The sequence below is a fragment of the Myotis davidii genome, unplaced genomic scaffold, assembly GCF_000327345.1.
Source record: "Myotis davidii unplaced genomic scaffold, ASM32734v1 scaffold1204, whole genome shotgun sequence".
NCBI lineage: Eukaryota > Metazoa > Chordata > Mammalia > Chiroptera > Vespertilionidae > Myotis > Myotis davidii.
The window spans coordinates 56,317-68,804 of record NW_006294755.1 but is presented as its reverse complement, the minus strand read 5'-3'; the positions used below and the strand labels follow the sequence as shown (position 1 = coordinate 68,804).

The 12,488-nt window shown below is 52.2% G+C and overlaps 1 protein-coding gene across 1 annotated transcript in view; it reads left to right on the top strand.

The window, feature by feature from the left end:
- The first annotated feature begins 3,213 nt into the window (after window positions 1-3,213).
- Window positions 3,214-12,488, top strand: part of PRKACA (protein kinase cAMP-activated catalytic subunit alpha) — a 12,959-nt gene continuing 3,684 nt past the window's right edge. The window contains exons 1-5 of the mRNA XM_006769190.2: window positions 3,214-3,235; window positions 7,443-7,504; window positions 7,955-8,083; window positions 10,322-10,420; window positions 11,360-11,442. Of these exons, the coding sequence (XP_006769253.1) occupies window positions 3,214-3,235; window positions 7,443-7,504; window positions 7,955-8,083; window positions 10,322-10,420; window positions 11,360-11,442 (395 nt within the window). The remainder of the gene's footprint in view (window positions 3,236-7,442; window positions 7,505-7,954; window positions 8,084-10,321; window positions 10,421-11,359; window positions 11,443-12,488) is intronic.

Sequence of the window (12,488 nt, the reverse complement as noted above, 5' to 3'; positions counted from 1 at the left end):
TCTTTTTGCTTACCCCCAGCGCCCCCTCCCCCTGCCTGTCCAAGGTTAGGGCCCAGGACCCGCAGAACTCTCGTAGGGGCCCCCTTGACAAAGGCCACCCCCCACTGCAGAAACTGTGCCCCCCCACCCAGCTGTCACTGCCAGCCATGGCACGTATGACCGCTGGGGCCCCACATGGGGCCCTGTCACTACCCTATTCCCTACTTTCCTGGACCCTCTCCCATATACTAATACCCTCACTTCCTCACTCACCCCTCCCATTGACGGGCCTCACGGCCAGACCCTGACCCAGGCTTCTGCCGGTCTTGGGAGTGCTGCGGGGTCTGTCTCCATCCCATAGGGACCTTGGCCACTTGGTGACCACACCCCTCCCTCCTCCAGCCCCCGCCATCTTTCTCTTGCCCTTTCCTTCTTCACCTTACCAGAGCCCCCCTCCAGACACACTGTGCCCACTTGAGCTTTTCCCAGAGCCACCTCCAGCCTTGCTTTTCCCTTCTGTGTTACTTGGCATGGGGGACAGGATCATTCTGGGTCCCTCTGCCCCGCTCTCATCCTGTCACTCTGCTGCTCTGCTTGTGCTCTCTCCTCCCAAGTGTCTGTCCCTAGCTGGGGTAGCAGACTGTTTATGAACCTAGAGAACTGCTTCAGTGTGTTCAAAGCCAAGTTTGAGCTGGTCTTGCTGGGTTTGTTTCTTCCTCCTTCCCTGGTTGGGGTTGGGGGATGGCAGCAGAGCCTTTATCCATCTCCTGCTGTGCAGTGAGCTCTAGGCTCCTTAGAGGTCCCCTCAGTAATAAATGGTCATTTCACAACTGAGGTTCCGTCATTCACCCAGTCCCCTGGGCTTCTTCGCCCGCTCCTGGCTCAGGATGAAAAGTGGGGGATGAAGAGTGTCTGAGTTTAACAAGGCTCATTCAGCTTGAGCTGGAATGGTGAGAAAGGGGACTCAGGGGATGGCGGTCAGAGAGAGTAATGGGTGACATCTAATGACTTGCTTTGCCAAGGGACAGATTCTGATCATTGCCAGGGCTCAGCCAGAAAGAGGCTTGTTCCCCCCTCACCTTACAAAATGTGTTGGCCTTTTATAGCCAATCAGAGAAAGAAATGTCTGTATCTGCTTTCAGAAATGGTTCTTAATCCCCTTCCTCAATTCCTCCAGTTCTTAGAGTGTCATCACTCCAGGCCTAAAGCTAGGATCCACTTCCCATTACCCAGAAATAGTCAGAGCTGAAAAGGGAGGCCACGTCCAAATATGCCTTTCCTAGTTATTGGTCTCAAACCCTAGTGTCTGGCTCCCCTGAGTTCCCCTCCCAGAAAGACCCTGATATGAAAACCAAGGAACTTTATTTTCACATGGCAGAACTCAGAGTTGCTGAGCAGCCATGGGGAGGGCTGACATGTCACCGATGGGCGGGGGATATGGAGGCAAGTGCCTGTAGCTGAGTACTTGATGACAGAGGAGCAGGTGGGTAGTGACCAAAAAAAGTCTGGGCATGAGCTTAGAGGGGACTAGGCACACAGGGAGGGGCTGGGCCCCCAGCAGGTGAGGCCTGGGAGGTAGAAGGTGGAGGCAGGCAGCTGTATATTGCAGTGGCTCAGTTGAAAGTTGGGGAGATGACCCAGTCCTGGTAGCTGTACAGGGAAGAAGATCAGTGGCTCCGGAAGGAACCGCTAATTCTCTTAGAACGCAGGGCGGACATCCAGGAATGGACCATCACGGTGGAATAGGGCCACTATTTATTGGGTATCTAGGATATGCCCAGCTAAATGGTTTCCATAGATCTGTCCACTCGAGTGATTTTCATAACGGGCTATTTTCCGAATTTTCTAAATGACCCTGACTTTGACATAGATGATGTCACAGAAGCAGGATTAACATTCAGATCTGTCTACCAGCCAACTTCCAGGACCCCAGAATTTCCTAACCTGGACATTCGCAAGTTACCTCCCTGATTTTTACTCTATTCATTTATATTTTCTTAATGTAAAATAGTAAAAATTTTGACTTTTAAGTTCAGACATAAACTTTGATCCATCCTAAGCAGTAATATAAATGATCATGGGATTACTGTGCCAGTTATATTCTTTCCTGCTACACATTGAAATGCAATGTGACTAGAATAGTGAAACATCCCTAAAATCATTTCATGCCTTGCCAGTGGGACCCATGTCATACACTGGGAAATGCTCTCAGCTGTACTTCCTTCCAGAGACTTGCAGGGATTCTCAGAGAAAGAAATAGGATAAGGAAGGAAGCCCCACTTTGCTTGCAACTCTGATTCTGAAAGGATGGAGCTAGTCAAAATTTGCCCTTATAACTAGGATGGGGTAGGGTGGGAGTTAGGGGCAGTAGCCAGGCCAGCCTGCAGGGGGCACCTGAATTTCATCTGCCAGACACCAGCCATACTGGGGTAAGGAGAATGCCCAAGCCTTAGTAGGCACTAATTAGGCATCCTGCAGCCCCTGTGCTACCGTCTGGTGCCAGGGCATGATAATGTCAGCCTGCTCCCAAGAGAGCGGGGGATCTACCTGGAGTTGGGTGAGGTGGGGTAGGGGCAATCTGTACCCAAAGATGCCAAAGCCATTGTTAGGGGCCTGGACAAGATGGTAAAAGGGCAGAGAAAAAACCTAGCACCCGGCTCTGAGCAAGCAGGAGAAATTGAGAGAGGGCAATGGCCCCAAGAGGCTCCCAGGATAGGCAGCCAAGTGGGGCTCAGGCCTTGGCTGGCACTGGCCAGAAGCACCCCTGGGAGCCGGCCCATGGGGGAAGGGCTAGGGCTGGTGAGAGAGAGCCCATACACACACATTCTAGGCCCTGGGGACAAGCAGATCCAGGCTCTGGGCATGAAAAGTGCCCCCAAGAAGTCCCTGAATGGGAAGAATTGCTGCCTTCTAACATCCTACGTTAGTACAAGAGTGTCAAACACCTGTGTATTGGCAGTTGTATGGGTGCCTAAGAAGGTCTTTCCAAGGTAGCTTTTTGCCTTAACCCAATCAGGCCTACAGAAACTTGAGGGTCCTGTCTGCCCCTCCCCTGCCCCTACTGGCCCAGGTTTGGCTCCTCCTCCTTTCCCCCCTCCCCCAACACACACACACACAACTCCCTGGCTCCCCCTATAGGCAGGTATCTGGGGATGGACAGCCAAGCTGGTGCAGCAGGTCTCTTGAGCCTTCTCAGCCACCATAGTTCTGGTGCCTTGAGAGGAAGACTGAGTGATGGCTTCCAACTTCAACGATGGTGAGACTAAACCCTGTTGCTATAGCAACTCTCGAGCACTCTGCCCCTGGAGTCAGAGAGGGGCTGCAGTAGTGTTTGGGGAGCAGGCAGAGAGGAGAAGGCTGTGGACGTCTGGTTGGCCCTGGGAACCCCTCCCTTACAATCCTGGGCTGGGGGCCTGGAGAAGAGCAGGGGGGATTGGTAGCCCTGTTAGACAAGGGGTATGGTCCACCCAGAGCAGGGGTCCAGCTCAGAGCAGGGCAGTGGGATAGACTCGCCCAGTATTGGGCTTCAGCTCAGAATGGCGGTTGGTCCAGCTCAGTGATGGAGTCCAGGTCAGAATGGGGGGATGTTAAGATGGAGTCCAGGCCAGATGGCCCAGTACAGAATGGGGAGCCATCAGACTCTGCAGTGGTCCTGTGCAGTGTTGGGGTCCAGCTCAGACTAGGGGATCACCCAATCCAGAATAGAGGTCCATTTCAGAATGGGGGTGGGGTAGTCAGTGTTGGGGTCCAGCTCAGACTGGGGGATGTTCCAGCTCAGAGCAGGGGATCCAAGCTAGACTGGAGGAATCAGCCAGCCCAGGGTCGGGGGTCCCAGCCCCGACTTGGCATCCCTGCCCCAGAATTCCTGGGACAACCAGGTTTTGGTGGACAGAGAGTACTGAGATTTGTCTGGGAAGTCCGAGACTGGGCTCTGCTTCCTGCGGTAGTCCTGGATTATGGAAGGGTGTCTGGGGCCCTCTTTATGAGCCCAGATCGAATCCAGACCAGGATGGAGGCTGGAACACGCACCCTACCCCTCCACCCCCCTACTCTCGTGGAAGACATGGGCAGGGCGGCAGGTTTCACAAGTCAGCAGCTGGCTGGGTTTCCCTTCCCTGCCACTTCCAGTTGTCTGAAGGGCCACGGGTGCTAGGCACACTGGGAGAAGCTGTGCTCACCATCCACTTCTTTTGAGATCTGGAAAGGAGGAAGATGGTCAAGGCAGCCTCCCCCTCCCCCACCGCTGGGTTTAGCCTTTGTTTCCGGTTTGGACTTTCATGGCCCAGAGCAGAGCCAAGCACAGGGCAAGGTTTGACAGAGGCCAAGGACATCCCAGGATGCCGTTCCACTCTCCACCCCTGCATAGGAGCAAGAGAAAATCTGATGTACCCATTTCTCTTGGGGCTACAGGATTTGGAGAGGTGATAGGGTGGCTCTTACACCACCCCCACCCACACACACACACACACACCCAACCCAACCCAACTCTCTGCTAATTAATGGAGCCCTGGGGCCTCTCTAGCCCCCAAGGAGTCCCTGGCTGCTGCCTGGGCCTAAGCCCTTAACTCCTTCTCCTCTGCCCAGTGAGCACTGCCCTGGGCACATCAGGTACCATCCTCTGGGTAGTACACCCACCTGGGAAGGGAGGGTCTGGCATCCTGGGAGCAGTGAAGTCCCTGGAATAAGTTAGCGTTAGCACCCCACCCCCGGAGCAGGAAGGCCAGCCAGGAGGGACATCCTAGGGAGAATCTTCCCACTGCCTCCTAGAGGGCCTCTGCAAACCTTAGCCAGGAGCAGGCACCTTTAAATGCTCCCTAGCAACCAGCTCCTCCTTCAGGGTTCCCCAAGGCCCTCCCGAGGAAACCAGCTCAGAAGCTCTGCATATTCCTGGTTTCCCTGGCTCCCAGGGTAGCCTAGGATGAATCTGGGTTCAGGCAATGGCCAGGGTGGGGACTCAGAGACCACCTTCCAGCTATGGCTGCAGCTGTTCCTCTGGGCCCACCTGACTATTCGTTTCCTGAGCTACCTGCACCACGCCCTCTGGGCACCTAAGCCACAGCCAGCACCCTGAGTCTCCATGGTCAGGGGCAGATGGGCCCCAGATCACCCCATCCCACTCCACCCCCATTGTACCCTCTGCTAGAGGAGGCAGGAAGCAGAGGTGAGTATAGGGGCTCCTGGCTGGGGTTACCCCATCATTATTCCTCTGTCTCTGCCTGTTCCTCCTGGCTCTGCCCCTCCCTTGTGCCCCATCCCCAAATCTGCGAGCCAGTGGCACCAGAGGGGACAGAGAAGGGCTACGCTAGGACCAAGGCACCGGCAATTTCAGGGATGGCCGAGAGCGAAAGGAGAAGTGGGACCAGGCATTCTGGATTCCTCACAAGCCCATTTCTCCCTACCTTCCTGGGCGGGTGAAGGTAGAATTACAAAAGGGTACCATCTCCCCCACCTTTGTTCAGAAATTAGTGTATACATTGGAGGTGTCCAAGGAAGATAGTGTGTGTCAGGAAAGATTCTGCTAGTGTAAGCACCGGGTGTGGTGCTGTCCCCAGATTCAGAGAGGTCTCTCGGTCAGTTGGTGGCCCAGCCAGGCGCCAGCCTAGGACTCCCGACCACTCCTTGACTTCCCTCACTCTGCCCGGTCACTCTTTGTAAGGCTTTCCTGGCCAGTGATCTCTTCTCCATCTGCTGCTCTTGTAGCCCCGTGGGACGTTCTTTTATCCGAATGCTGAGGAAGAGCCTTGGGGATCATGGGGGTGGTGGCTACCCAGAGGCTGTGTGGACTCCTGGTGCACATGGGGGGGACACAAATGACAGGCAAGGCCAGAGTCCAAGTGTGCAGGACCCCTCAGGCTGGCACCTGTCCAGGAACATCAGAGGGTCGAGGACAGGTCTGTCGGGTGGGCCACCCTAGTTCACTACGACCTTTCGGGAGGGAAGCAGTTAATTTCGTGAGCAGTGGGGTCTGGCAGGCAACCTAAGGCCTGGTCAGTCTTTTCTTCTGTAGAATGAGGTAATAGCAACTCTGAGCCATCGGGGTAGGACTTAAGCATAGAAAGCATTTAGCTCAGGGCTGGCACATGGCATGCTTGACCCCAGGTGTTGTCTCTAGGACAGGTCCGTAATATACACATCTGTCAGGCCACACATTTAAGATTTGAGCGCTCAATGCATCCCCTGTATTTTATACCTCAATTATAAAAAATACTTGAAAGCAAAATTAATAATCAACAGTTATATGGAATGACTCTCATACAGGTCACTGCCCAACTCCATTTCCCTAGATCAGTGGTCGGCAAACTTATTAGTCAACAGAGCCAAATATCAACGGTACTTTTTCAAAATAGACTTGCCCAGGCCAAAAACCGACTTCTGCGCATGGGCCACGAAGTTTCAGTCACACTGTACGTGCGTGCCCGCACGTGGTATTTTGTGGAAGAGCCATGCTCAAGGGGCCAAAGAGCCGCATGTGGCTCGCAAGCCGCAGTTTGCCAACCACTGCCCTAGATTAACTCATTCAGTCCTCAAAACTACTTTGCCAGGTCATTACTATTATTCTCCCCATTTTACAGATGAGGAAAACTGAGGCCCAGAGAGGTGAGGTCAGTTGCCTAAGGTCACACAGTTTAGCAGAACCAGGCTGGGGTCTGAACTTAATCTCAGTTCCAGAGTCCTGGCCCTTAACAATTTGCAGGGTGCTGGCAAGTATGACTCTGTCGAAGCCTCAGTTTCCTAGTGTTAAATGGGGAGAAGAATAAAAGGAAACTTGGTGAGTTAACCAAATTTGATAGTGGAGACAAAACAGCAGGCCCAGGGTCAGCCCGCTGGGAAGTCTTCAGTATTAGCTGAATGGTGATATTCTTGGGGTACTAAGGGGCCTCTGGGGAGCAGGCATAGAGCGAGGCCTCCCTTGAACCAGCTCTGGAGCCAGGGCCCCTGAATTGGCAAAGGCAGGAACAGGGCAACAGCTGAGCCCCCCCAAGGGCGCTTGCTACCCGAGCCCCAGAGGCTTCCACCCCCCGACCGGCCTCCCCAGAGAAGGGGCCTGAGGAACAGCCAAATCCTGAGGCTATAAATACCTCGGTTGGCGTCCTCCCTGGCCCTCCCTGGCCGTGGAATGCCGGTCAGAACTGGGACAAGTGGGGGTGGGCTGGCCTGGGTACTGCCCTCTGTCCCCCTGAGAGTGACCCCCGAGTTGCTCTGTACCCCATTTTGGAAGAGCTGAGGCTGGATCCCACCTCCCTGTAGTAAAGGGGACCCAGGCCCTAGCCCAGATCAGGCCCCTCCCAAGCTGCCCTCAGACCCAGCCAGGGCACCCAAAGGCCCTAGTGGGAAAAAAGATCAGACTATGGTTGAAACGGCTGCACCCCACTTTCCACAAATGAGCATCTCCCCAGGAACACCCTGGGCCTGCCCCAGTGAGATGGGGATGTCTAGCTAACTCTCCCTTCTCTTCCTTCCAGTGAAAGAGTTCTTAGCCAAAGCCAAAGAAGATTTTCTTAAAAAATGGGAAAATCCTGATCAGGTAAGCCCGCCCCCCGCCACCCGCCCTATGTGCGGAACCCTTGAAGGGGTGAGCTAATGGCCTTCGTCTTCCAGCGTAACCCTGCGTCATGGCTGGGATTTAGAGTCCTGTGGAGGATGCCTGGACACCCTTGGAGGCTCCTAGACAGAGGCACCTGATTGCCCACTGCCAGGCTCCCCCATCCTACCACCCCCTACAGCTGGTGGCCCCTGCCCCCCACACAGCTGCCAGCAGCTCCTGGGCCCTAGGCCAGGGCCAGATCTGGCCTCTGCCATTCGCCTCAAGGAATGTGCCCTCCGCCATCTTGCTTTTCTGCCCCCTGTTCTCACCCCATCACTCTCCCTGCTCCCCAGAGCCCCCTCTGCTGGTGGCAGATAGGATGCCCCAGACGTTGGCCCAGCAGGCCACAGGGAAGAGGGTCCCTGACTCTCTCAACCTCTCCATCCACAGAATACAGCCAGTTTGGATAACTTTGATCGAATCAAGACCCTCGGCACAGGCTCCTTCGGGCGGGTGATGCTGGTGAAACACAAGGAGACTGGGAACCACTTCGCCATGAAGATCCTGGACAAACAAAAGGTGAGCTCAGCTCTGCCCTGCGGCCAGATCCCACCTGCTGCCTGGAATGCTCTTCCCATCCATCCACTCACCAATTGCTTCTCGAGCCCCCATCATGGCCAGACCTGAGGGCCAGAAGGGCACCACAAACTTCCCCTCCAGGCTGAATACCAAGGGAAATCAGGCGCTGGAAACAGTGTCAGACACCTAACCTGTGTTCCAGGTGGCCGGAGGGCTTCCTGGAGGAGGTGGCATTTACACAGGCCTGTTTTCTGTGAATATTTTTGACACCCTACTTATTCCAGTCACTACTCTAAAGCACTGCTGCGCAGTACAAGTGTCATATAAGCCACGTATGATTTTAAGTTTTCTAGAAGCCCCATTAAATAAAAGAAACAGGTGGAATGCATTTTAACAATACATTGTAATTAAATCAGTATATTTACATTATAATTTCAATGAATGTAACCAATGTAAAATATCATTAATGAGGCATCTTACTTTTTTTTTTCATACCAAGTCTTTGAAATCCAGTGTGCATTTTACACTTTACAACTTATCTCTGTTCTGATGTTAAATTTTTAAAGGAAAGAGAAGAGAAAGTAGAGAAGTTGAAAAGGCAGATTGGCATAGCCCAAGTTGTTCCAGACAGACTTAAAAGATGTCTAGTAACTGTGTCAAGTGTCAGTTTTTAAATTTTCACTTTAGATATTTATCATTTTATTTTATTTATTTATTTATTTATTTATATTTTTATATTTTATTGATTTTTTTACAGACAGGAAGGGAGAGGGAAAGGAGAGTTAGAAACATCGATGAGAGAGAAACATCCATTAGCTGCCTCCTGCACACCCGCTACTGGGTATGTGCCCGCAACCAAGGTACATGCCCTTGACCGGAATCGAACCTGGGACCCTTCAGTCCGCAGGCCGACGCTCTATCCACTGGCCCAAACTGGTCAGGGCTAGATATTTATCATTTTAAACTCAGTTCCCCCGTCTCCCGGCCGCATTAAAGCTCTCAGCAGCCATATATGGCTAGTGTGGATGGCATTGGGCAGTGCAGGTATAGACAAAGGATACAGCTGTGAGCAAAGCAAAAAAGGCCCCAGACAGGGGTTCAGAGCTGGCTGAACAGCCAGGCTGCCTGTGTGTGACACACCAACTGGCCTGTGACTTTAGGCCAGTGGTTGGCAAATTCATTAGTCAACAGAGCCAAATATCAACAGTACAACGATTGAAATTTCTTTTGAGCCAAATTTTTTAAACTTACACTATATAGGTAGGTACCTTGTTATTAACACATTTTGTACCTCTCAGGAGTTTTCTCGTGTTCCGCGCGTCATCTGTTAAGGACCGCTCACGAGTGGTCTCGTTTTTCACGCCCATGGAAAAAGGAGTGAATCTAGATACTTATGTAAATTTTGTTTGGTCCCTCTTCATAGAGGAAAATGTTTTACGCAGTACCATACGTTAAAAAAGCACTAGGAACTTTAATTGTTGAATTGTTTTTATAAATAAAAATGTTATAATTATTGAAAAACAACACCTAAAGTGCATTATGATGATTTAAATCATAACGTGCAGTTTGCCCAAAAACGTGCGATCCCTGGCGTATGTCTTAGAGATTTCTATGTGGTACGCAATGTGTTAACTTAATTAGGGTACTCCTAAGGCGTAGGAAGAGCCACACTCAAGGGGCCAAAGAACCGCATGTGGCTCCGAGCCGCAGTTTGCCAACCACAGCCTTAGGCAAGTCATTGCCCCTCTCTGGGCTTCCAAGCTTGTGTGTTCACAGTACATACCCCTCAGGGCTTCAGTCACTGTGCATGAAGGGCCTGCTGGAGATAGCTGAGGGCTGAGGAGAAATTAGCTTGGGGTTTGGGTATGTAATGTGTGTGTGTGAGTGCTCTAGATGCAGAGTTTTTTGTAAACCCCCTACTCCTTTGGCACTACTCTTGCTTGTCTTTCCGATGCTGCCCCTTCCTCCAAGAAGCCTTCTCTGACTGCCCCTGCCCCAGACTTTACCTCGCGCCTCATCTGGGCATCCGCAAGCCCCAAACTTCCCCCATCACAGCTCAGATCCCTCTGCACTGAGAAGCCTGGTGACTCGTGGTCTTGCCACGTGGGGACAGGGCAGCCTCAGCCTTCTTATTGTGTCCTCAGCACCCCACCTGGGCTCCACAGACGCTCACAGAAACCAGCCTGGGGGCCGAGGGCCCTCTCATACCTCCTCCTCTCCACCCCCTCCTGCTCCTAGGTGGTGAAGCTGAAACAGATCGAGCACACCCTGAACGAGAAGCGCATCCTGCAGGCTGTCAACTTTCCGTTCCTTGTCAGACTTGAGTTTTCCTTCAAGGTGGGTCCCAGCCATCGGGGAATAGAGGGGGCAGAGAGGGAAACCGTGCCAGGGGGCTGAGGACAATCAGTGGCTCCCCCCGCCCCCCCGGAAGGTGAGCCCCCCCCCACGGATGAGGAAAGGAGGATCAGCCTGGGATTCTGATACACCCACGTTCAGCTCCTAGGTCTGTCTACCTGATAACCTTGGGTGGTCATGTCACTCAACCTGGATGACACCCCTGAAAATCACCACTGTGTTTACAAAAACCTGACATGTGGCCTGCGTTCAAATCCTAGCTCAGCGCCCCCTGCCCGTGTGACCCTGGCGAAGGACTTCACTTGGGTCTCAGTTTCCTCATCTGTAAACTGGGAATCAAAAGGTTTCCATGACACATCATGAACACCCTCTGTGAGCTCTCCTGGGTGCCATCCTAAGCTGGACTTTGAGAGTTGGGAAAGTCCACTGGGGGCCTGCCACCCAGGCAGTCACAAGGGCCTGTGCGTGGTGTCATGCTCTACTGCTGCCGCCTTAAAATTCATAGTCATTGTTTTAGTAAGGAGACACTTTTTGGCAGGGGGTGGGGCACAAATTCTCTAGCCTCTCCTGGTTCCATTTTGTGATTAAAAAAAAAAACAAAACGGTGGCCCAAGAGCCTTGCTCAGGACAGTCACAGACTGTGAAGTCCCCTCGCCAGCCCAGGCACCTGTAGCCAGCCCTCCCTTTCACCACCCACCCCCACAAGCAGGATAATAGTTGTCCCTTTGTCCTCAGGCGCCGAGGGAAGTGAGATAGGGAGCTCAGTGAGTACAGTATCTGGTCCTTGGCATGTGCCTCCTATTGGAGCCTAGATTGGTGGTGTCACCGGTTTCCAAACTCCTGCTGGTCAAGGGCATTGGACTTTCGGGTGGGGCCCAGGGCTTGGGGAGCAGGGCCCTGACCAGCTGCTGCTCTCCGCAGGATAACTCAAATTTATACATGGTCATGGAGTATGTCCCCGGCGGGGAAATGTTCTCGCATCTGCGGCGGATCGGAAGGTTCAGGTGAGCGGACTGCCCCAGCCCACCAGGCCCGGGGGTGTCCACAGGCGATGTCACATACCAAGCCATCTGGGGACTTGGAGGTAGCCTCTCCAGGTCCCTGTGGGTTCCCCTTCCCGCTGAGCTGAGGAACCTGCAATGTCTCAACCACCCAACCACCATGAAACAAAACAAACATAGTAACAGGTATCACCATTTAAGTTTTTATGCAGGTTGTTGTTGTTTTTATGTGTCTTTATTGACTTTAGAGAGATAGGAACATCAATGAGACAGAAACGTCTATAGGCTGCCTCTCGCATGCCCCCACCTGGGATGGAGCCTGCAACCCAGGCATGTGCCCTGACCAGGAATCAAACCGGGGACCCCGTGGTTCATGGGTTGATGCTCAGTCACTGAGCAGTGGGGTGATTTTATGCAGTTTTTAAATGTATGCTATTGTTTTATTTTGTTTATTCAGATAGCTGTTCACTTTACATACAATAAAATGCACAGGTCAATGTTCTGTTCCATGAGTTTTGACAGTTGCATACATTTGTTTAACCACAACCCAAAACACCATATTGAGTATTTCATCACCCCAGAAGAATCCCTCTAATGCAGCGGTTCTCAACCTGTGGGTCGCGACCCCTGTGGCGGTCAAAGGACCTTTTCATAGGGGTCGCCTAAATACATCCTGCATATCAGATATTTACATGACGATTCATAACAGTAGCAACATTACAATTATGAAGTAGCAACGAAAATAATTTTATGGTTGAGTCACAACATGAGGAGCTGTACTTAAAGGGCCAGAAGGTTGAGAACCACTGCTCTAATGCCTTTCTTGGCAGATCACCACCCTGAAAAAGGCAGTTGTCCCTTCTGGCATTAAACACCATAGAATTTGTTTGGTCTGGATTTGGACTTGATATAAATGGCATCACACAGTTCATATTCTTTTGTCCTTTTCTTCTCTTCACATCATTGTTTTGAGATCTAGCCACGGTTTTGAGCATACCCGTGTGTCCTGATGGTGGTGTTGGGTAGCATTTTATTGAATCTGTCACAGT